We start from the raw sequence: 23,095 nt of genomic DNA, 5'->3' as shown, positions 1-23,095 counted from the left end.
CAGTTCTGGAGAACCGGTAGCGGAAACTTTGAGTAGCTCGGAGAATCAGTAGTAAAAATTCTGACTGGCCCCTCCCCCATCTATTCTCTGCCTCCTGAGTTCCAGCTGATTGGGAGAAAATGGGGATTTTGCATTAACCTTCCCCTGAAGTGGGGAGGGAATGGAGATTTTACAGTAGCCTTCCCCTGCCATGCCTACCAAGCCATGCCACGCCCAACAAGCCACACCCACAGAACCGGTAGTAAAAATGTTTGAAACCCACCACTGCTATATATGTATTACAGGAACCTAATGGTTACAGAATAACAAGTTTCTACTAATTCTAATATACCAGTATATCATACTCTAGTATTATTTATTATATGCTTATTACTGTTTCCCTTCAGTTTGAATTGTATTGTTTTAGACGTCTATGGAAAATCTCAATCATCCAGGTCATGATTGTCCCAAAGGTGCTTTTTCCAAAAGGGAATTGGACTTTCCTTGGGTTTTTTTTTCTTTGAAAATGTTCCGCTTCTCATCCAAGAACCTTCTTCAGAACTGAAGAAGCTTCTTGGATGAGAAGCGGAAGGTTTTCAAAGAAAAAAAGCCCAGTTGCCTTTTGGAAAAAGCACCTTTGGGACAAATTCTTTTAGGCGTTCAAGTGACAATCTCTAACCCATGACTTATATGGAATGTAGCCTCCCAGGAAGAAGAAGAAAAAAACAAAACCCAAACATCTGCAGCTTCATTCAAAGGCACCAAGGCCAGCGAGCAAAACTGTAGATCTTCGAGCTGTAGATCTATGCACCGCGCTCGACTTTTCCGTAACGCAACATGGCGTTTCCCTTTGCAAACCATCCATTCTTTTTTTTAGGGGATTGAAAAGCAAATTGTGATGAAGGGAAGAGGAGCACATCTATACTGTAACCCAAAGATCCCTGCATTTTCTCCTGGATGTTGTTGGGGCGGGAAAAAAAATCGCCCAAGGTGTAAAATCCATACACAGACCGTAGGTAGCCGCCATGCTGTACGTTGAAAGATTCGGGAAATGGGAAGGGTGGCTTCTCTGGGACGCAGCACTTCCGCTTCCGCTTAGGCCGGTGGTTGGAGCGGGTGCAACTGAAGCTTGAAGGTAAATAAAACATCCAGCCCCTCCCCCCACTCTTCTTCCACCCCCACCCCCCGTCTCGCGTGCGTTTGGTTGCGGCCGCTTCGGGTGGGAAAGCCGCGCAGCGTTTGGGATGCCGCCGAAATCGACGCAGAAAGAGCGCAGACCGGGAAAAAGTGAGAGTTTTCGATGCCATCCTCGGATCTTAAGTCTTTGCTTACCTTGGAAAAGCTCACGGGGTAAAACTTGGGCGACCCCGTCGGGGGTCCCGCATAGACAGGGGTGCAAATAAAAAAGGGCGGTGCTGCGTCCCTTTAAATCCTAGTGGATTTAATGCCAGCTTGTTCCCACTTCGGTCCTCTCCAAATTTCCTAGCTGGCATTATACCCAAAAAAAAAAAAAAAACACCCCAGGCTGATAAGCTTTTATAGATTAAAAACCACTTCATTAGATTTATTTTTTTTAAATGTTGTTTTAGATTGACAAGCAGATAGCTTTGCATGCATGCTCTAGTTGTGTGTGCCAGTCCATCCATGTATTTTTAAATTGGTGGATTATGGGTGTGTGGGGGGGAAGTATTTATTTTATTTATTTATTTATTGGTTCGATTTATATGCCTTCTCTGGAGACTCAGGGCGGCTTACAATGCGTTAAGCAATAGCCTTCATACTTTTGTATATACCTGCTTAGTAGGGCTTTTGGCCACCCCCTCCCCAAGTGGTGTTCTTTTTTATATAAAGTCATCTTATTGCCCCCACAATCCGGGTCCTCATTTTACCTACCTCGAAAGGATGGAAGGCTGAGTCAACCTTGAGCCTGGTGAGATTTGAATTTGCAGTAATTGCAAGCAGCTGGTGTTACTTAACAGCACTTTAGTCTGCTGCGCCACCAAGGCCCTTGGTATGTATGTTGTTTTTCCAGGCAGTGGCTACCTGGGTGACTTTGGGCCATTCACTCTTGTTTCAGTCCAACCCACTTTACCAGTTTATTGTTGTGGGGAAAATAAGAGGAGGAAACAGTGTTAGGTATTTTCACTAGCCTCCAGTTATTTATAACAATAATAAAGGTGGGATGAACATTAATTAATTAGATGTCCTGGCTAGCAGAGAAAAGCATGAGCGTGCTTGGGATAAAAACCAACTTTGGCCATGCTTGTGTTAGTACTATTTTAAGCATTAGCATTTAGCAAGTAATATATAGCATGTTAGCATGGGATACAGCTGAGGGTGGTAACCAACTCTGCTCCTTTTCTGTGTTATTCTAATGTTTAAAATGAAAGCCTCAATTGTCCAAAGTTGAGATGGGGGTCCGGATTCAGTCTTTCTGGGTTTCTTTCTGGTGAAGACCAGTGGTGCCAGTTCGCATCACTTCAGGAGAATCAGTTGTTAACTTTCTGAGCAGTTTAGTGAACTGGTTGTTGGAAGAAATCATTAGGGCAGAGAACCGGTTGTTAAATTATTTGAATCCCACCACTGGTGAAGACCATAGGATATGGAGGAACATTGTGAGCAGAAATCTAAGTGAAGTAAATGGCAAAGAGTAGGAAACGAAGGAAAGAAAAATGTGTGTGTTCATGAAATTAAGAGGAAGAATGTCATTCATTCTCAATGAAAATGGTGAATAATATAGGGAGGAGAAGTATATTGTTATGAATGAATTGGCTAAACTGCAGATCCAACAGTATGAATTGGTGTCATCTTTGTGGGTTAAGAAACTAAGCAGGATCAAATTTGGTTTGTTACGTGGATGGGAGGCCCCCAGGGAATAGAAGGCTAGATGGGAAGTTAAACATCATAGAAGAAGGCAACTGTCTACTGTTGCCAAGAAAAGTGCATGGACCCAACCATGAAGTCACTAGTAGTCAAGATATCAAGTCTCTGAAAGTAGAGAATCCTTAGATTAGTGATAGTTGGATATTCTGCTCCAATAAATGATGATAAAGTTTTCCAAATTTAGGAAAAATTACACATTCTGAAGGAAAGCAATGGAAGGAATTATTTAATAGGTGACAGGAATGGATGAGTGAGAATGAGAAAAAAAGATTGAGTCGTTTAGACACTAAGGATGCGTGAGAATTGTAATTGGTGAATATCTGGAAAAATATCAATACATGATTTAAGCATAAGTCTGTTGAGATCTACACATGGCAATGAATAGATAAAGCATGATTGATTTGATAATGTTGGAAAGCTGAGAGAATTGGTGAACGATACAAGAGAGGAATTTTGAATAAGGGATAGATAATTTTTAACATGAGTGAAAAAAGTAGACAGAGAAGGAAAGGAAAAAAATTAAAGAAAAATATTATAACCAGGATGACCACAGGAAAATATAAAATATGCATGAAAAAAGCATTAGAAGATATAATAATTGCCCAACAGAATAAATGGAAAGTTGACGTAAGGAAATAGGAAACTTCTTGGAACAGGGTGAAAAGAATTATGTAATACTGTAGAAGTATCTGGAGTTGTGCTAATGGAAAAAGGCATTTAATGGAATGATGAAGTAAAAGAGGTTATAGATGATGAAGCCCCCCTCATTTGTGATCTTATTTTAGAGGGGGGTGCGGACCTGGCAGGTATTACGGAGACCTGGTTGGGCCAAGAGGGGGGGGTCCCCCTCGTTGAAATGTGCCCACCAGGTTTCTGTGCATTTCATCAGCCAAGGGCCCAGGGGAGGGGTGGGGGAGTGGCGGTGATTATTAGGGAGAGTCTTTGTCCGAGGGAGACCACTGTTCCTCAGATAGCCGGATGTGAGTCCCTCTTTGTGAAGTGGGGCCGTGGGGTGCAGATGGGTTTGCTGACTGCGTACCTGGCTCCCTGCCACGTGGCAGCGACCCTGCCCGAGCTACTCGACATCATTGCCGGGGTGGCGGTTGACACCCCCAGACTTATTGTCATGGGGGATTTCAACCTTCCGTCTGTGGGTGAGGCGTCAGAGGCGGCTCGGGAGTTCATGGCTTCCATGACGGCCATGGACCTGACCCAGTTAGTTCAAGGCCCGACTCACATAGGGGGACACACTCTGGACCTGATTTTTGTCTCTGGTCAGTGGTTGAATGATCTTGGTAGAGGGGACCTAGACATCAAACCCTTGTCATGGACAGATCATTCGCTCCTTCACTTGGACTTTCCTACCGCTTTCCCCCGCCGCAGGGAGACGGAACCGACCAAATGGTTCCGTCCCAGGCGCCTGATGGACCCCGAAAGGTTCCTGACGGAGCTTGGGCCGTTTCCTGAGACTCTGGCACACGACTCGACTGAAGAGCTGGTGGCCGCCTGGGAGAGTGCGGCCACCGGAGCTTTGGACCGCGTCGTGCCTTTGCGGCCTCTGACCCGATGCCGATCTCAATTGGCTCCTTGGTTCTCTGAGGAGCTGAGAGAGATGAAGCGTCGGAAAAGACGCCTAGAGAGCATTTGGAGGACTAGTCAATCTGATTCCGACCGGACACAGGTGAGGTCTTATATCAAGACCTACCTAGTGGCGATAAAAGCGGCGAAATCTAACCATTTTTCCGCTCTTATCGCATCTGCAGAGAACCGCCCAGCCGCCCTGTTTAGGGTGACCCACTCCCTTCTTCGGGGGGGAGTGCGGGAAGATCCCTTGCAAGGCCGCGCTGAGGATTTTGTGCAATTCCTGCATGATAAAGTCGCTCGGATTCGGGATGGCTTGGACTCTGATTGGATGAGTCCAGGGGAGGAGACAGGGGCAGGCCTTGAGAATATTATCTGGGAGGAGTTTGATCCTGTGGCTCCCGAGGATGTGGACAGGGTTCTGGGTAGGATTAGTGCCGCCACATGTTTATTGGACCCGTGTCCCTCCTGGTTGGTACTGGCCTCCCGGGAGGTTACACGAGGCTGGCTCCAGGGGACTATAACTGCTTCTCTGAGTGAGGGTGCCTTTCCCGCCGCCTTGAAAGAGGCGGTGGTGAGGCCCCTCCTCAAGAAGCCTTCCCTGGACCCGGCTGAATTAGCTAACTACCGTCCGGTCTCCAACCTTCGTTTTGTGGCGAAGGTTGTTGAGAGTGTGGTGGCACGACAACTGCCCGGGCACCTGGATGAAGCTATCTATCTAGACCCGTGCCAGTCGGGCTTCAGGCAGGGGCACAGCACAGAAACGGCATTGGTCGCGTTGGTGGATGATCTCTGGAGGGCTCGGGACAGGGGTTGCTCCTCTGTCCTAGTCCTATTAGATCTCTCAGCGGCTTTTGATACCATCGACCATGGTATCATGCTGCGGCGGTTAAGAGGGTTAGGAATAGGGGGCACCGTTCTGCGGTGGTTCTCCTCCTTCCTCTCCGACCGCTCGCAGTTCGTGTTGGCAGGGGGGCAGAGGTCGACCTCGAGGCATCTCGCATGGGGAGTGCCACAAGGGTCGGTCCTCTCGCCCCTTCTGTTCAACATTTATGTGAAGCCACTGGGTGAGATCATCCGTGGTTTTGGGGTGAAGTGTCATCTGTACGCTGATGATACTCAGCTGTACATCTCCACCCCAGACCACCCCAACGATGCCCTTGATGTGATGTCTCGCTGCCTGGAGGCTGTGCGGGTCTGGATGGGGAGGAACAGGCTCAGACTCAACCCGTCCAAGACCGAGTGGCTGTGGCTGCCGGCGTCCCGATATAGTCAGCAGGTGCCATCGCTGACTATTGGGGGTGAATCTTTGCCCCCCACAGAGAGGGCTCGCAATCTGGGTGTCCTCCTGGACGCACGGCTGTCTTTAGAAGAGCATATGACGGCCGTGGCCAGGGGGGCCTTTTATCAGGTTCGCCTGATCCGCCAGTTGCAGCCCTTTCTGGACCGGGACGCCTTGCGCATGGTCACTCATGCCCTTGTCACCTCCCGGCTGGACTATTGTAATGCTCTCTACATGGGGCTCCCCTTGAAGAGCACTCGGAGGCTCCAACTGGTCCAGAATGCGGCCGCGCGGGTGGTTATGGGCGCAACTCGTTGTGCCCGCGTGACACCCCTCCTGCGCGAGCTGCACTGGCTCCCAGTGGTCTTCCGGGTGCGATTCAAGGTGTTGGTTACCACCTTTAAAGCGCTCCATGGCATAGGACCCGGGTACCTTCGAGACCGTCTTCTGCCACCAATAGCCTCCCACCGACCAGTCCGCTCCCACAGAGAGGGTCTCCTCAGGGTGCCATCAGCCAAGTTATGTCGGCTGGCGACACCCAGGGGGAGGGCCTTTTCTGTGGGAGCCCCAGCCCTGTGGAATGAACTGCCCCCGGAAATACGCAAGATCTCCGACCTCCTAGTGTTTCGTTGCGCACTGAAGACCCTGTTGTTCCGCCAGGCAGGGCTATCAACTTAATAATTTTAATTGGGGTATTTTAAATGTTTGGGGTTTCAAATCGGCCAAATCTATGTAATTATTTTAATTTTTAATTATTGTTGTGTGTTGTGTTTTTAAATTGGCTGTACACCGCCCTGAGTCCTTCGGGAGAAGGGCGGTATAGAAATAAAATTATTTATTTATTTATTTATTTATGAGAAATAATGCTTGTAAGAGATTGACTGCTGCAAAAATGCAGAAGAGGGAAACACTGTGTAATTTGTAGAGAGAGAAGATAACTGCAAAGAATGTTTTAAAAAACAAAAAATAGTTAAGATTAAAAATGGCAGAGAAATTCAAAGTGAACTTGTTAGAAATTGAAAAAATATTTTGGAAAAGACAGTCCCCTGTCAGGATAACAATGCAAATAAGGCAGAACCAGAGAGAAATCAATGGTAAATCTTAACATAAAAGCTAATAACTATAACTGTACTATGTTAAGAGTAATTACAGTAATACAGCTAAAAAAAAGAGAAAAGAAAAGAAAGAAAACTTCAACTAAATTTCTACTTACATTAGCTTATTTACAAAATTTTCCATATTATATCTATAGTTTTATACATTTTTGTTGCCCACATTAACAATTATTAACATTCATAAACTTCCCTCTCATTTCTACTTCTTGTCTCTATCCATTCATAAAATTTATTCCATGTCCTATAATATTTAAAATAAATATTATAATATTATAATATAATATTATAAAAAAATATTTTGGCAGTGAGTGAAGAAGACTAAACAAGGAGCTTCAACTAGATTGGATTGAGAATGATTAAAGGGATTTATGATGAAACTGAAGGGAGGGTATGCTGGAAGGAGTAGTATTTTGGAGATTTATATGGGATAATAGTGTTATGTTGAAGAGCTGAATTGAAACAAATGGTATAGCTCTTAGTGTCCAAATTTTTAGCTGTCAATCAGTCATAAAAACTGTAAAAATGATATGGCTACAGAGGTATTAAAACATGATTTGCAAATGGAGCGGCTGCAACTTGTTCAGGGGTGAAGACCACTTCAGTGCCTGATCATTGGAATAATACTATTATCCCCTACACAAAAGAAAAGATAATAAGAGGGAATGCAAATGTACAGGAAGCTTAGAAGGTGGTTGGCAGAATTTTGATTGGAAGTGGACAAGTGGTGGCAGAGAACAACATTTGGAGTGGAGTTCTTGAGATCCTAAAAAAGAGACAAGAAATATAAGAAAAAGAGGCAAAAAGCAAAAAGCCACAAAAGGCGTCTTTTGGGCTTTGGTGTAAATTAATTAAATTCAGGTGGTCCTCAGGTTACAATGGGATTGCCATTGCTAAGTGATGTTGGTTGTAAAGCATGATGTCATGTGACCACATCACTTAGCAGTGGCAATCCCTGGAGTCCCAATTGTAACCCCAAGACGTGCAGATCAGGTCATTAAGCAGGAAAGAATGGGAGTCCCAGGCGCTGTGTGGAAGGTGGGAGGCTGGGAATCCCTGGCACAGGCCATGTATGAATTGGAGGAGGGCTTGGGAGGTCTAGTGCAGGTTGTGTGTGAGCACAGGAAGACTGGGGGTGGGGGAATTTAACAGAGCAATTTACTGCTGTCTTCCCCATTGATTTTGCTTGTGGGAAGCCAGTGGGGAAGGTTGCAAATGAAGATCATGTGACTGCGGGGCGTTACAACCATTGCAAGTGTGAGCCAGTTTTCAAGCACCCGAATCTCAATCATGTGACTGCAGGGGTTCTGTGGTGGCCAAAACTTTTTTTGTAAGTATCATTGCAACTTTGAACCATATGGAAATGAAAATATAAATACACGTAAATAAATAAGAGGAATATATGAAATGGTATATGGATGGGATGGAACTAAAGTGGTTTGCAAGCACATAGAAGCATAGGGACTACTGTAGTGTTGGTGTAAACTAAATTTAGCCATGTTCCTTTGTTCTTCTCTCATGCCCTAATTTATTTGGCTGATTAGTTCTGCATTGGGCATAATGTTGCTGCCCCCCCCCCCAGGAAATAGCATGATGGGTGTATGTATTTATGTATGTATGTATGCATAGATTGGCACACGTGGCTTTGCAGGGAGGAGGGAATTACAGTTAAATAGAAGGTGAATGCAAAGCATTCTGATGCAGGTTGCAAAATGAGTACGAGTGTGCAGTGATAGGAAGACAGATTGTCCCTGTAAAAGCTGTGTGTGTATCTAATGAAAATGCCGCTGTTCATAAAGGCTTATCCCACAGTGAAGCTGTTGGGCTCCAAGGTGCCCCAGCTTCCTGCAAGAGACAGCACGGTTGCCTTTCTAAAACTTTCTAAAAGACAGGAAAAGACTTGAGATGTCTTTGTGGCGAAGAACACTTTTGCAGCACCTGAAACGGAGCTGTAGTTGTCTGTTGCCTCTTAAAAGGTAAAGGTTCCCCTTGCACATATGTGCTAGTCGTTCCCAACCAGGGGTGGGTTCTACTTACCTTTACTACCGGTTCGCATTGCACCTGCGCGCACTCTTCTGCACATGTGCAGAAGCTTCTGCGCATGCGCAGATCACCTATGATGATGTCCGGGCCAGTGGGCGGAGCCTCCCTCCGGTTTTACTATTGGTTCTTGCGAACCAGTCCGAACCGGAGGCAACCCACCACTGTTCCCAACTCTAGGGGGAGGTGCTCATCTCCGTTTCAAAGCCAAAGAGCTAGCGCTGTCTGAAGACCTCTCCGTGGTCATGTGGCCGGCATGAATTAAACGCCAAAGGCGCACGGAACGCTGTTACCTTCCCACCAAAGGTGGTCCTTATTTTTCTACTTGCATTTTTTTAATGCGCTTTCGAACTGCTAGGTTGGCAGAAGCTGGGACAAGTAACGGGAGCTCACCCCGTTACGCGGCACTAGGGATTCGAACCGCTGAACTGCCGACCTTTCGATCGACAAGCTTAGCATCTTAGCCCCTGAGCCACTGCGTCCCATTGACTTTTTCTTTTGACGTTGTCTGTTGCCTCTTACTAAATAGCTAGTTTTTAAAATGTATTTTCTGTTTTTTCTCTTGCCTCTCGCTTGGCTGTTTCAGTTCATTAGGTTGTGCTGCTGGAGCTTTACCATCAAGAGAGGATCTTAAGAGAATGCAGTAGAAGGGGGGGGGGTGGAGGATACGCCTGACAGGGAACTTTCTCCACCCCCTCTGCAAAGGAGCATCTTTGGGAACCTCCCTGCCTGTGCCCCTCTCTCTCTCCGTGGGGAAGATCTTGCATTGCATTGCACCCCTTTACTTTTCGAAAGGATTCCAACTCAGCTCACATCACCAGAGGCGGCCTACTGCTTCCCGGATCGATGCCGTAACTTTGGCCTCTTCTCCTCCTTTGCCACGCCTGCCAAAGGCATCTGGATGAGCTCAGAAACCCCATGCCAATTCCCTGTGGGCGGGCCTGGCCTGCACATGGTGCCTGGGTTTTTGTGACTCGGGCAGCCTGCCCACCGAGGGAGAGCAGAGGCCGCAGAGAGGCACAGGAAGGCAGGCATGGAGGACTCTGACCAGCGCTTGGTGCTGGGCATGAACATGGGGGATGGGCGGCAGACGCCTCCGGGGCAACTGCAGACCCCCTCCGAAGGCAGCGAGGAGCAGCGGGTGCCTGGGCCGGAGGCCATGTGTGATGGTAGTGGCGATGCCAAGAAGAAAGAAAATGAGGAAGAAGAGGAGGAGGAGGAGGAGGAAGAGCTTGACCCTCGCATTCAGGTGAGGGCTTGCTAAATTCATTCTCTCGTGGCGCTGCCTCCCTGACCACACACTTAGGAAGTTTGGGTCCTAAGGTCTGGTTGCAAAACTCTAGGGCGCCACTAGGTGGCAGCAAAGGGATACAGAAAAAGTCTTTTGCTCTACCATTTAGTGAGTGTGGCTGTTTGTAACCCAGATCTGGTGGCCTTCAAAAACTGGTTTCATCTGTGTCAGAGGGGAGCTGAAACTTAGCCTTCCTGCCTCAGTCTGATTTTGAGCCACAATCTGTTTTTGGATTATTTTGCAGGCGTTTAGGAAGAAAATGAGAACAGCTTGTCTCGGGGAGCTCCCCTTTTTTTTTTCTTGCCCCAAAAAGAGTGAAAAGAATTGTACTGCCCCATCATCAATACTCCTTACGTTCCTGAATCTTGTCAGTCCCCTTCATACAAATAAAACATTAACTTTATTTTGAAAGCCATATTTTCTGGTTTAACAGAATAAAATGGTTCTGTTATAAATAAAGTTGTTCCATAGAACAATTAATCAGTGGAACAACTTGCCTCCAGAAGTTGTGAATGCTCCAGCACTGGAAGTTTTTAAGAAAATGTTGGATAACCATTTGTCTCAAGTGGTTTCCTGCCTAAGCAAGACCCCCAACGTCCCTTCCAACTCTGTTATTCTATTCTATTCTATTCTATTCTATTCTATTCTATTCTATTCTATTCTATTCTATTCTATTCTACTCTACTCTACTCTACTCTACTCTACTCTACTCTACTCTACTCTACTCTACTCTACTCTACTCTATTCTATTCTTCTCTACTCTACTCTACTCTACTCTACTCTACTCTACTCTATTCTAAATCTGGCAGGCAACATGATATAGCAACAGCACTTAGACTTATATACCGTTCCAGAGTGCTTTACGGCCCTCAGCATATTGCACCCAATAATTTGGATCCTCCTTTTCCCAAGCTAAAGAAGGATAGAAGGCTGAGTCAACCCTGAGCCGGTCAGGATTGAATTCCTGGCAGCGGGCAGAGTTAGCCTGCAATACTGCATTCTAACCACTGTGCCACCATGGCTTTTAATTTTCCATTGTTTATTCTGCATTCAATAAAGGATTCCCTCCCCTCCTGCATGTTCTGAATGCTCGAATGAATACATGCCTATGACATGAGTGCCTATGTTCCTCCCTGTTTAGAAATCAAGTAGGACACGTCGAGAAGTAAATTCCATCCCTCTGGATGTGCTGGGATGACAAGTCCTAGAACTCCCATTCTGGTGGCCATGCCAGATCAGAGGAGAGTTGTGCGCTGTGCTTAGTTCGGTGCCTTCTCTTAAGCCTCGGTCTCTGATTTTCTGCCCACAGGAAGAGCTGGAACATCTCAATCAAGCCAACGAAGAGATCAATCGAGTGGAATTGCAGCTGGATGTACGGCAACATTCCTTGAAACACCAAGGGAGGGGAGAGGAGGGGATGTGGGCTCAAGATTTTCCTTCATATTGTAGGGAGGGGAAAGCACCCTGACTCAGGCAAGGAAGTGGAAATGGGTTGAATCCAGACATACAGATATTCCTTGACTCATGACCGGATCGCTCAGTGACCGTTTGAAGTTATGACGGAAGTGAGGGAAGAAGGGAGGATCTTCCAGCCAGAAAGATTGCAGTTAGAACTCTCCTACTCAGAGAAGAGGCAGCGTAGTAAGCTTCAGTGCCAGGAGGTCAGCCAATTAAGACAACTGTCTTAATTGGCTGTCACCAGAAGGTTGAGAAAGGAAGTCTCATGTGGTTAGCGTAAAACTCCACATTTGGGCTCTTTATCGTGTTGCAAGCAAGTTGCCTCTTGGAGGATCTGCAACTTATATGAAGTTTAAGAGTGGAGATGGGAGCAATGGATGCGTGTGTGTGTGATGGAAAATGTCTACCCCTACTAAGGTTGCCACTTTATCAATGCCCCCTGGACACCCAGGAGACTGAATTGCAACTCCTGAGTCTTCCCAGCGTTGACTATCCCACCTTGTCCCAGGACTGACCCAAGTTGTGGTTCATAGTTTACACTGGTCTCCACCCCACCCCCACCCCTCCGGGACCACCTTTCTGAAATTTATTGGCAGATTACAGATTTTAGACAGCACAAAGGAAGAAGAGTTGGGGTGTTTTTTGTTTTGTTTTTTTGGTGTTTTTTTTTTTAAAAAAACAAAGGCTAAAATAGTTGCATCAATATTACTCAGGATGCAAGTCCTAAAAATTGTGGCCTTTCACGAATGTATCATTTATCCTCTGCAGTTTCAACATCAGAAGATTTTATTATTTTTTTTTCTAAAGGGAAAAGGCCCCTCTCAGAATTCATGTCATGCGATGTGGGTGGGGCAGCCTCATGGTCCTGCGCGGGCTGGATTAATGGCTTCGGCGGGCCGTATCCGGCCCCCAAGCCGTATTTGAGGACCTCTGATCTAACACTTGGGATAGGTTGGCACCATCAGGGTCCAAATGGTGGCCGTGTGGTATGGACCCTCTGCCTGAGTTGCCCGTGAACATCCAATTTACACAGCATTGGAATCGGTCGCAGAGAAAGAATCTCATAAAGCAGGGGTCTCCAACCTTGGCAACTTTATGACCTGTGGACTTCAACTCCCAGAGTTCCTCAGCCAGCAAAGCTGGCTGAGGAACTCTGGGAGTTGAAGTCCACAGGTCTTAAAAGTTGCCAAGGTTGGAGACCCCTGTCATAAAGGACAAAGGCAGGCTAGAAGGGCAGTGTCTGAATAAGAGTAATAAATATGGCAAGAATTGTAAGGAGGGAGGATGTTTATTAAAGATGCTGACACAGTTTATGCCTTTGGTCTTAACAGGAGGCCCGCACCACATACCGCCGGATCTTGTCTGAATCTGCTAGGAAGCTGAATGCCCAGGGCTCCCAACTGGGGAACTGCATCGAGAAAGCACGCCCTTATTATGAAGCCAGGCGCTTGGCCAGGGAGGTACGCAGGCCGTGGCTTTTCAATACTTTTTTTTCATATGTTTTTATTTTATTTTTATTTATTTTTATATGCCGCCCTTCTCCGGAGACTCAGGGCGGCTTACAATGCGTTAAACAATAGCCTTCATACTTTTGTATATTTTTATACAAAGTCAGCTTATTGCCCCCACAAACCGGGTCCTCATTTTACCCACCTTAGAAAGGATGGAAGGCTGAATCGACCTTGAGCCTGGTGAGAATTGAACTCGCAGTAATTGCAGGCAGCTGGATGTTAAATGCTGCCTTAGTAGGAGGCATTAGCTTCCTATGCCACTCAGGCTCCTTATTCAAAACAAAGTTAAAATACAAAACAAAACAAAAAATCCGAGGACACAAAACAAAACAATCAGAGCATTAAAAAGGGTGCATAAATCCTCCCCCCACATTATACACATATTATTCCCTCCAGTTGAATACTGATTAATATATTAAGTACAATGTTAATTCCCACCCCTCGCGAAAGAAGCCCTCCCAAAAATTTTAAACTAATAAATCTATTTGCAGCTTGTTCACCTGTCTTCTGTATGTTGTATTAAAGACAACTTAGTTAAAAGGAAGAACAATAATAATGACAAATGGCCGTGGCCTTTCATGAATATATGAGCCGCGGTGGCGCAGTGGTTAGAGTGCAGTACTGCAGGCTACTTCTGCTGACTGCCGGCTGCCTGCAATTTGGCAGATCGAATCTCACCAGGCTCAAGGTTGACTCAGCCTTCCATCCTTCCGAGGTCGGTAAAATGAGGACCCAGATTGTTGGGGGCACCATTATCTTCCATTCCTTCTCAAGATTCAAGCAATAATAATAATAATAATAATAATAATAATAATAATAATAATAATAATAATAATAATAATAATAATTTTATTTCTATACCGCCCTTCTCTCGAAGGACTCAGGGCAGTGTACAGCCTATTAAAAGCACAAGACGAACATCAATTAAAATAATTTAAAATTATTAAATAATTCGGCTCAATTTAAAACCCGAGAAATTTAAAATACCCAATTTAAAATTATTATGTTGATAGCCCGGCCTGGCGGAACAACAGGGTCTTGAGTGCACAGCGAAATACGGAGGTAAGGTCGGAGATCTTACGCATTTCCGGGGGCAGTTCATTCCACAGGGCAGGGGCTCCCACAGAGAAGGCCCTCCCCCTGGGTGTCGCCAGCCGACATAACTTGGCCAATGGCACCCTGAGGAGGCCCTCTCTGTGAGAGCGAATTGGCCGGTAGGAGGCTAGTCAGATCAAATCTGATAAAAATGAGAAAAAAAATATGGGTGGATTTCCCTCAAGAGGGAAGGGGAGACAAAAGAGACCGATTCCTTTTCTGCAGACTATGTAGGCTGGTTTAATAGTGGTTGTTTGATTAAGATTGCTGATTCCATTTTTTCCTACTTTCTGTCAGGCCCAGCAAGAGACTCAGAAGGCTGCCCTGCGGTATGAACGAGCCGTTAGCATGCACAACGCGGCCCGGGAAATGGTTTTTGTGGCTGAGCAGGGAGTCATGGCAGACAAGAACCGGCTGGATCCCACCTGGCAGGAGATGCTGAACCATGCCACCTCCAAGGTGAAGTTCTTCTTCTAGGGTGGAATTGGACTGATGGGCTCCAGAAGAGTCCTGGATGATCAGGAGGGTTCCGGAGAGGGAAATGTTGCTCTGGAGCACCCCATAGATGTAGCTTCTGTAGTGTCGGAAAGCAGCAGTCGCCATGAAGATGGAGAGAAGAGAATTAGCAAGGCTGGATCCAGTATCAGTTCAGTAACTCGTGATTCCTCTGCCCTTCAGGTGAACGAGGCCGAGGAAGAGCGCCTGCGCAGCGAACGGGAGCACCAGCGTGTCACCCAGCTCTGCCAGCAGGCCGAGGCAAAGGTGCAGTCACTCCAGAAATCCCTCAAGCGAGTCATTCTGAAGAGCAAGCCCTACTTTGAGCTGAAGGCTCAGTTCAACCAAATCCTGGAGGTGAGGTCGACCTTTGAACCTGCCCTAAGTCCCTTGCCCAGGGGAGGGGGGGGGCACGGGGAAGCAGGGGTGGGTTTCAAAATTTTTTACTACCGTTTCTGTGGGTGTGGCTTGGTGGGCATAGCGTAGCTTGGTGGGCGTAGCATAGCTTGGTGGGCGTGGCAGGGGAAGGATACTGTAAAATCTCCATTCCCATCCCACTCCAGGGGAAGGTTACTGCAAAATCCCCATTTCCTCCCGATCAGCTGGGATTCAGGTGGCAGAGAATAGATGGGGGCAGGGCCAGTCAGAATTTTTACTACCGGTTCTCCGAACTACTCAAAATTTCCGCTACCGGTTCTCCAGAACTGGTCAGAACCTGTTGAAACCCACCTCTGGTGGGGTGGGGGCAGATGTTGATCTTTGCAAAGCTGGGTCTATAGAGGTAGTCCTTGACTTACAACGGTTCATTTACTGACCGTTCAAAGTTACAACAGCACTAAAAAAGTGACTTATGATTGTTTTCCGCAGTTATCTTTCAAGCAGCCCCACGGTCACAGGGTCGAAATTCAGACCCTTGGAAACTGTTTCATATTTATGACCGTTGCTGTATCCCAGGGTCATGTGATCACCTTTTGCGACCTTCAGACAAGCAAAGTCCATGGGGAAGCCAGATTCGCTTAACAACCGGGTTGCTAACTTATCAACTGCAGTCATTCACTTAACGACTTTGGCAAGAAAGATCATAAAACGGGGGCAAAATTCACTTAACAAATGTCTTACTTAACAGAAATTTTGGGCTCAATTGTGGTCATAACTCAAGAACTACCTGTAATTGTTTCCCCTCTGTCCTGAGACTAAGCTAGAGAGGTAGCTTCATCGTTTCCTGATCAGATATGTATTCCACTCCTAGAAACTAATCAAAGAGGGAAGCAGCTTAGAACTAAGGAGAAATTTCCTGACAGTTAGAACAATTAATCAGTGGAACAAGTTGCCTCCAGAAGTTGTGAATGCTCCAACACTGGAAGTTTTTAAGAAGAGATTGGACAACCATTTGCCTGAAGTGGTGTAGGGTTTCCTGCCTAAGCAGGGGGTTGGACTAGAAGACCTCCAGGAAACTGTCAGAACTGTCAGGAAATTTCCAACTCTGTTATTCTGAAATTATGAAACGCTAGGCACAAATTGGAGTTTTGAAGAACATTGTCTTTCATGACTCATCCAGCTCAAGTTAAACATTTGGATTATCTTGGAGGATAAAGTAAACCCTCTTTCTGAGTCAAATTCAACTTTCGGTGCTTACCCATGTAATTTCCTTGGAGGTACAGGTAGTCCTCGACTTGCAACTTACTCATTTAGAGACCGTTCAAAGTTACAACGGCACTGGTAAAAAGTGACTTACGTTGGTGTTTCACATGACATTTGCAGCATCCCCTTGGTCACATGATCAAAATTCAGATGCTTGGCAACTGGTTCATGTTTATGACAGTTGCAGTGTCCCGGGGTCATGTCATCAGCTTTTGGGACCTTAAGACCAGCAAAGTCAATGGAAAAGCCAGATTCACTTAACAACCATGTTAAGTTAATATTAACTTAAGTGAACAGCTGCAATGATTCACTTAGCAAGTGTGGCCAAAAAGGTGGTAAAATGGGGCAAAACTCATTTAACAAATGTTTCACTTAGCAACATAAATTTTGGGCTCAATTGTGGTCATAAGTCGAGGACTACTTGTAGTATGGAAGTGGTTTGCTATTGCTCTGTTGTCCTGTTGGCATAGACCAGGGGTATCAAACTCCATTTCTTCGAGGGCTGGATCATCATTATAGTTCTACTCCACAGGCCGGCGGGGGGGACGGGGAGTGGGGGGGGGACAGATGCCTCCTACAGCACCCTGTTCACCAAAACAGGGCGCAGGGAGTCCACGCATGGCCCCCCTGCGCCTTGTTTTCACCCTCCATGGCTTCCTGCAGCACTATGCCAGCTGTTTTCAGGCAGCAGAGTTCTCCAGGAGGCCAGGGCAGGTGAAAACGAGGCTCAGGGCCCCTGCACCCAGCCTGTTTTAGCTGCCAGAGTCACCACGGGCCAGTCCTTTGATATTTCCAGGCCAGCCCCATGGGCCGGATTTAAGCACCCCGCGGGCAGGATTGTGATCATAAATCAGGGCCTTGAGTTTGACACCCCTGGCATAGACTCACCTGGCGTTCACCTAGTCCTCAACGTACGACCACAATTGACCCCAAAAGTTACGTTGCTAAGTGAGAAATTAGTTTTGCCCCATTTTATGACTTTTCTTGCCACACATATTAAGTAAATCAATGAATAGCACGGTTGTTAAGTAAATTTGTTTCCTCATTGACTTTGCTTGTCAGGAAGTTGCAAAAGCCAAAACACATATGCCTTGCCTAGGACATTGCAGCCGTCATAAGTGTGAGACAGTTGTCAAGCATCCGAATGTAAATCATGTGACCATGGGGATGACGCAACGGGCCATACGTGTGAAAAATGGTCATAAGTTACTTTTTTCAGCTCCGTTGCGACTTCGAACGGTCCCTAAGCGAAGGGTTGTAAATCGAGGACTACCTGTACTAGCTTAGAATTCAGATTTTTCAAATGGGACGGGAGAGAATTTGGAATTCTACGTAGAAATCAGGAATTGACTTTGGAATAGCGCATCTCGTTCCCAGCTGGTTATACACAAGTCTAAATGGACAACCTTTGAGCTGAGGGCTGCAAACTCCCGTCCTCTTTTTAATTTGGATTTTGTCTCTTCCCATCCATCTTTTCTACCTAATGCAAACTTAAACCACAAAGTTTTAACTACTTACTCACTCGGTATGGAAGGTGACCGAAGAGTGCACTTCTATGGATGTCTATTATCAGTCTCCGATCTTCCTCAGCGATACTGTCCCTAAGGCAGATATCTTGTCTTCGGTGTAATACAATGATGTACCGATGGATGCGATATTAACCCTCACGGTAGATTTTCATGCCTGGTATTCCTTGTGTTTTAGGAGCACAAGGCCAGGGTGACGTCCCTGGAACAGCAGGTCGCTCAGGCCAAGATGCGCTATTCCGTAGCCCTGCGCAACCTGGAGCAGATCAGCGAGCAGATCCACGCGCGGCGGCTCCAACGCTTAGTAGGACGGCGCGCTTCCCCAGTTGGTGCTGAAGCTAGCCCGGCGCTGCTGTATGGTGGGATGGTGCTACCTCCTGAGCCCGTTGCCTCGGCCGACACGCTCTCGGTCCTCAGCTTCCAGACCATTGCCTCTGACCTGCAGAAGTTTGACTCGGTTGAGCACCTCCTGGGCCTGTCCGATGCTGCCAGTCTCAACAGCGATGAGCTGGAGGAAAGGGAGCAGCGGCGGATGGCTCAGCCCCACTCCTTTAAGCACCACCGCAGCATCAGCCTCTGACCTGCCCCTTCTCCCGCCACCCCTTTAAGACCCGGCCTTCAGAAGAATGGGGGGGGGGGAGTGCTGGTTCCCAGGCACTAGGAGAAGTTGCAAGCGGAGGCATGGCGTCCACAGTGGTTTTTGGCCTCATCCATCTGCAGTGTTGATTTCCCCCCCCCCCCCCAGGTGCAAATCCCAGATTTTCTGCCCTTTTAATCTCCCCACCTCAGGGGCTCAAGTCCAAGTTCCAGATTTGGGGGGGGGGGGTTGGACATTTTAACATTCTGAATCCCACCTTACCTGATCTATCAAGCTGCCATCTCCCCAAGCATGCCCCTTTTCCCTGGGAGCATTGCATGCTGGAAGTAATCTGCAACTTTGCACTTTTATCCTGGCTTGTTGGATCCTTGGTAATGTACCGGTAGTTATTCTCAGCTGCTGGAAGGCTGGTCTAGAAGCCGAGAGAAAGAGAAAGAGAGAGAGAGAGAGGTGTGGGAGAGAAGCAGCTTTGCTCCTTTTAATATTTCTTTGGGGGGGGAAAGAGGAATATAGGTGGGCTATAGAGCTATTAGTGTAGAGATGCTCCCCCCCCTCCACGCCTCTTACTGCATTTGAGAGAGAACTTCCCACACTGCTTTCCCGCAAGGCTAGAGATGACAATAAATGGCTTGTTTAAAGAAGAACTCTGGTGCCCCCACACAGGGCTTCTCACCACCACCCATAACTGACAAGGCATGCTATTTGTCCCTCCTTTGCAACAGGGGGTGCGCGCATGCACACACACACACACACACACACACACACACAAAAACAAGATGGCAGCCATCCACCTCTTTCTAGCTTCTAAGCTAGAGCCACGCCCGTCTTGCCTCATTGCAAAATCCAATGGAGAAACTGGTACCGCGGTGGTACCGTCCAGCACACTCCCAGGAGAAAAGAGATGTGGGGCAGGAGGCTCCTTCCACCCGAAAGGCCCCCCCCTCCCACCTACCCAATAACCCCCTCAGCACAACCTTTCCTGCCGCGTGTTCTTCTGATCTTCCAATCGTTTGCACTAGCAGGTGGCAAAAGAGGGGGGACTGAGTTTTTTTTTCTTTCTTCTGTTTTCCAGCAGTCCCCGTCTTTCCATGCCTTTTTCGGCAGGTGGGTGGGTGGGTGGGGGCGGCGGGCAAGTTGGGGAGCAGTTTCTGCCACTCTAAAACAAATTTGCTGGACTTTGGCTGTGATGAGAACTTGCCGGTTTGAGGCAGCCATACAGCAACTCTGTACATGTTTGTGTGTGTATGTGTGTGCGTGCGTGCGCGTGGATGTGTGGAGGTTTGTATGACCGGCTTATGCTGTGTATTTTATTTAAAGTAAAATTTATGCCCTATCAAGTGACTTCTTTCTTTCTATTTTGTTAAGTACACCCAGGTACAATATGTGTGTGTGTGTGTGTGTGTGTGTGTGTGTCTCCGCCCCCCCCAGCTGTGTTACTGAAAAAACCACGGGGGGTGGGGAGGAAAGAGAGACCTTCTTATGTAGGAAAATAGAGAATTGTAGATGTTTCATCACTCCTTCCCAAAGGTTTTTGCTGCATGAACAAACTGGAGTGATGAGGTAAGCTTCCCCATCCTTGGCAGAACGCAGGGGTGAAATGCTACCGGTTCAGGCCACTCTGCCCGAACTGATAGCAAAAAATGCTTTAACAAAGTAAAAAAAAAAAAGGTTCCAAGGATCGCGTGGCACAGCTGATTGTCACAGCTGATCGTCGGAACCTTTTTTTTTTTTACTTTTTAAAGCATTTTTTTGCTTCCAGTTCAGGTGAATAGGTAGTAAAAAATGCTTTAAGAAGTAAAAAAAAAAAAAAATCAGCTGTGCCACTTTTTTTTACTTCTTAAAGCATTTTTTACTACCTATTCACCCGAACTGGAAGTAAAAAAATGCTTTAAAAAAGTAAAAAAAAAGGTTCTGACAATCGTATGGCACAGCTGATCGTCACAGCTGATCGTTGGAACTTTTTTTTTTTTTTTACATTTTAAAAGCATTTTTACTATCTATTTACCCAAACCGGAAGTAAAAAAATGCTTTAAAAAGTAAAAAAAAAAGTTGGCCATGCCCACCCAGTTACATGACCGCACCAAGCCACGCCCACCAAGCCACGCCCACAGAACCAGTAGGGAAAAGTTTTGAATTTCACCACCGACAGAACGTGAAAGGTTTTGTAGTTCACGAAACTATATGCCATGCTTGTGAGAGCAAGAAGTACAGACCTTTTCCCTCTACCATATGCAAAACGTGTATCCTGAATGTATCTTTTTAATATGTCTAGTCCTATAACAGGAAAAAAAACAACCAGGAGTTTAAATAGCACCAAAACCAAAATATACTGGAATGTAACTTGAACACAGAGGACAAAAGGGAAAAAAAAGAGGAAAGAACAACAACAAAAAAATAATCTTCAGACAAATATAGAATGTACCAAAAATCAGCCCCCCAATCACAATAGATTTTATTAATATTTTTGGGGTTTTTTTTTAGAGAAAATGTTACCATGCTCAGGAGTGTTTAAAGGCCCAATTTGAACATTTACTGTAATTTATATAATAAATTATCTATGGGGCATGAATTTTGGTACATCCTGTATAACCACATCAAGTCTCAAACAACAAAGGTTGGCTGTATGAAACTATTTATCAGTTTCCCATGGCATCAGTAGAAAGCCAGTTTTTCAGTTAAAAACTGGTCCAGGGTTTTAAATTGGCTGCACTAAAATTGAACCATGTTCGTAGCAGTAGCTACAGATCCAGCATTCTTCATACTTCAATATCATGTAACATGTTCAAAAAGCATGTTTTCCTTTTTTGAGCACCCTATGTACCATTGAAGATTGAACCAAAATTATGGTTTAGAGCAGGCCTAAAATCTGGGCCAGAAACCAATATAACTGCACTTCCAACACACCGAAGGTAAACTCCAACCCTAATTATATATCCTTGAAGAGATCCAGTATACCCAGGAAAGAATATTTTGTTGAATTAATCTCATCCAGGGGTTTTAGACTATCGTTCTAATGAAATATTATCTACTGTACCCTAATTTAAATGATTTGTTAAAACTATGTTCCTACTCAGTATTCCAAATAACTTGCAGCCCATTTCTAGCTTAATAGAAATTTAAAGCTGAACGGGGAAAAAAAAGTAGATTTAGGACCTTTGAAACTTTTTTTTGTATTTATTTATTATTTATTTATTTATTAATCAAATTTCTATACCGCCCTACTCCCAAAGGACTCAGGGCGGTGAACAGCCAAGATAAAATACAGATAATACAAATATTAAAAATCCCTTAAAATTATTAAATATTTTGGCCGAAACAGATTAAAACACCCAATTTATAAAATCACGAATTAAAAATTTAAAAGAGGAGAGATAGGCCAGGCCAGCCTGCTGAAATAAAAAAGTTTTGAGAGCACGACGAAACGTGCGCAGGTCCGGGATCCTCCATATCTCTGGGGGGAGCTCGTTTCAGATGGTAGGTGCTCCCACAGAGAAGGTATGATGATTAAGATAATCTTAATCATCATTTAAACTCAGATGTAGTTAATGCACCAGGCTCAAATTAATACAGTCAAGAGATCTTCTAATTGCAAGTACTACTGCTGAGCAGTCAAATTGTTTTTGCAAAACATCAGATGTTTTGAAAAAACTGATTAGTACAGAACAGGGGTGGGTTCTACTTACCTTTACTACCGGTTCGTAACGGGATCGACTAGAAGTTGGTAAACGGGCCATTTCTGTCCTCCGGAGGGCCTCCAGGGGGGTAGGGAAGGCCATTTTTGCCCAACCCAGACTCCTAGAAAGGCTTTGGAGCCTCGGGACAGCAAAAAATGGGCCTTCTGATCCCACCGTAAATTGGCAAATAGGCTGTTTTTGGCCTCCGGAGGGCCTCCAGGTGGGTGGGAAGGCCGTTTTTGCCCTCCCCAGACTCCTAGAAAGGCTCTGGAGCCTGGGGAGAGAGAAAAACGGGCCTACTGGGCCATCACGTGCCAGGAACGGCGAGTGGGGTCGTATGTGCAGGGGCGGGGTACATAGAATTATGGGTGTGGGCACACGTGTGCGCGGGGGCCCCCCACACTCTCCCCACTCCTGGTATGCGATGGCAAAAAGGTTAGCCATCACTGCTCTATATAGTAATATGGTCCTCTAAAATATTAATGCTTTTCTGTCTGTGAACTACAGAAAATTGGTTGGCAAGCCTGCTAAGGAAGTGTGTTACCCATAACAACATCTTATGAGAGTTTGGATCACATTTAAATCTGCCTGGCGTATTCCAAACCCGTCTTGTAGCTTTTGATGGGGAAGAATCAAGCTGAAGCCAGGACTCTGCTAAAATATGAAAGGGGCAAGATGACATCTTTCTAAGTTTTGTCTACGGCGATTTTTCAAATAAAAACAACTGATGGATGAAGGCAAGGAAACAACTGAATCTCAGGAAGCAATAGAAGTCAACATATATAGATGTATTAACTCTGCAATTCCCCCAAATGCTGATTTGAAATTCTGAATAGTAATGTCCCAACAAAATTCTCCTGTTTTCCTATACATGATATCTTCGTTTTCTGAAAAAAACTTGCTGGGTCACAGTCTTTATGACATGGGTA

The 23,095-nt window shown here is 45.8% G+C and overlaps 1 protein-coding gene across 3 annotated transcripts; it reads left to right on the top strand.

The window, feature by feature from the left end:
- Window positions 1-1,025: 1,025 nt before the first annotated feature.
- SH3BP5L (SH3 binding domain protein 5 like) lies at window positions 1,026-19,829 on the top strand. 3 transcript variants are annotated; one of them, XM_034431811.3, is made up of 7 exons: window positions 1,026-1,114; window positions 9,464-10,126; window positions 11,478-11,540; window positions 12,958-13,086; window positions 14,530-14,691; window positions 14,911-15,084; window positions 18,073-19,829. In XM_034431811.3, exons 2-7 carry the CDS (start codon window positions 9,911-9,913, stop codon window positions 18,472-18,474), a joined length of 1,146 nt encoding a protein of 381 aa, XP_034287702.2. In that variant the 5' UTR covers window positions 1,026-1,114; window positions 9,464-9,910; the 3' UTR covers window positions 18,475-19,829. The 3 variants fall into 3 exon arrangements, with proteins under 3 accessions (XP_034287702.2, XP_034287703.2, XP_034287704.2); XM_034431812.3 differs by having other exon boundaries at window positions 1,103-1,266; XM_034431813.3 differs by lacking the exon at window positions 1,026-1,114 and adding an exon at window positions 1,176-1,329.
- Window positions 19,830-23,095: the final 3,266 nt, after the last annotated feature.

The sequence above is a fragment of the Pantherophis guttatus genome, chromosome 2 (genome assembly GCF_059756535.1).
Source record: "Pantherophis guttatus breed Tessera chromosome 2, ASM5975653v1, whole genome shotgun sequence".
Classification (NCBI taxonomy): Eukaryota; Metazoa; Chordata; class Lepidosauria; order Squamata; family Colubridae; genus Pantherophis; species Pantherophis guttatus.
This window is presented reverse-complemented; position numbering and strand designations above follow the sequence as displayed.

Excerpts from the sequence above, each read along its gene's own strand:
- SH3BP5L (XM_034431811.3), top strand. The coding sequence starts at position 9,911 with ATGGAGGACTCTGACCAGCGCTTGGTGCTGGGCATGAACATGGGGGAT. Across the intron at positions 11,541-12,957 it reads GAGTGGAATTGCAGCTGGAT|GAGGCCCGCACCACATACCG; the intron begins GTACGGCAACAT and ends TGGTCTTAACAG. Across the intron at positions 13,087-14,529 it reads CCAGGCGCTTGGCCAGGGAG|GCCCAGCAAGAGACTCAGAA; the intron begins GTACGCAGGCCG and ends ACTTTCTGTCAG.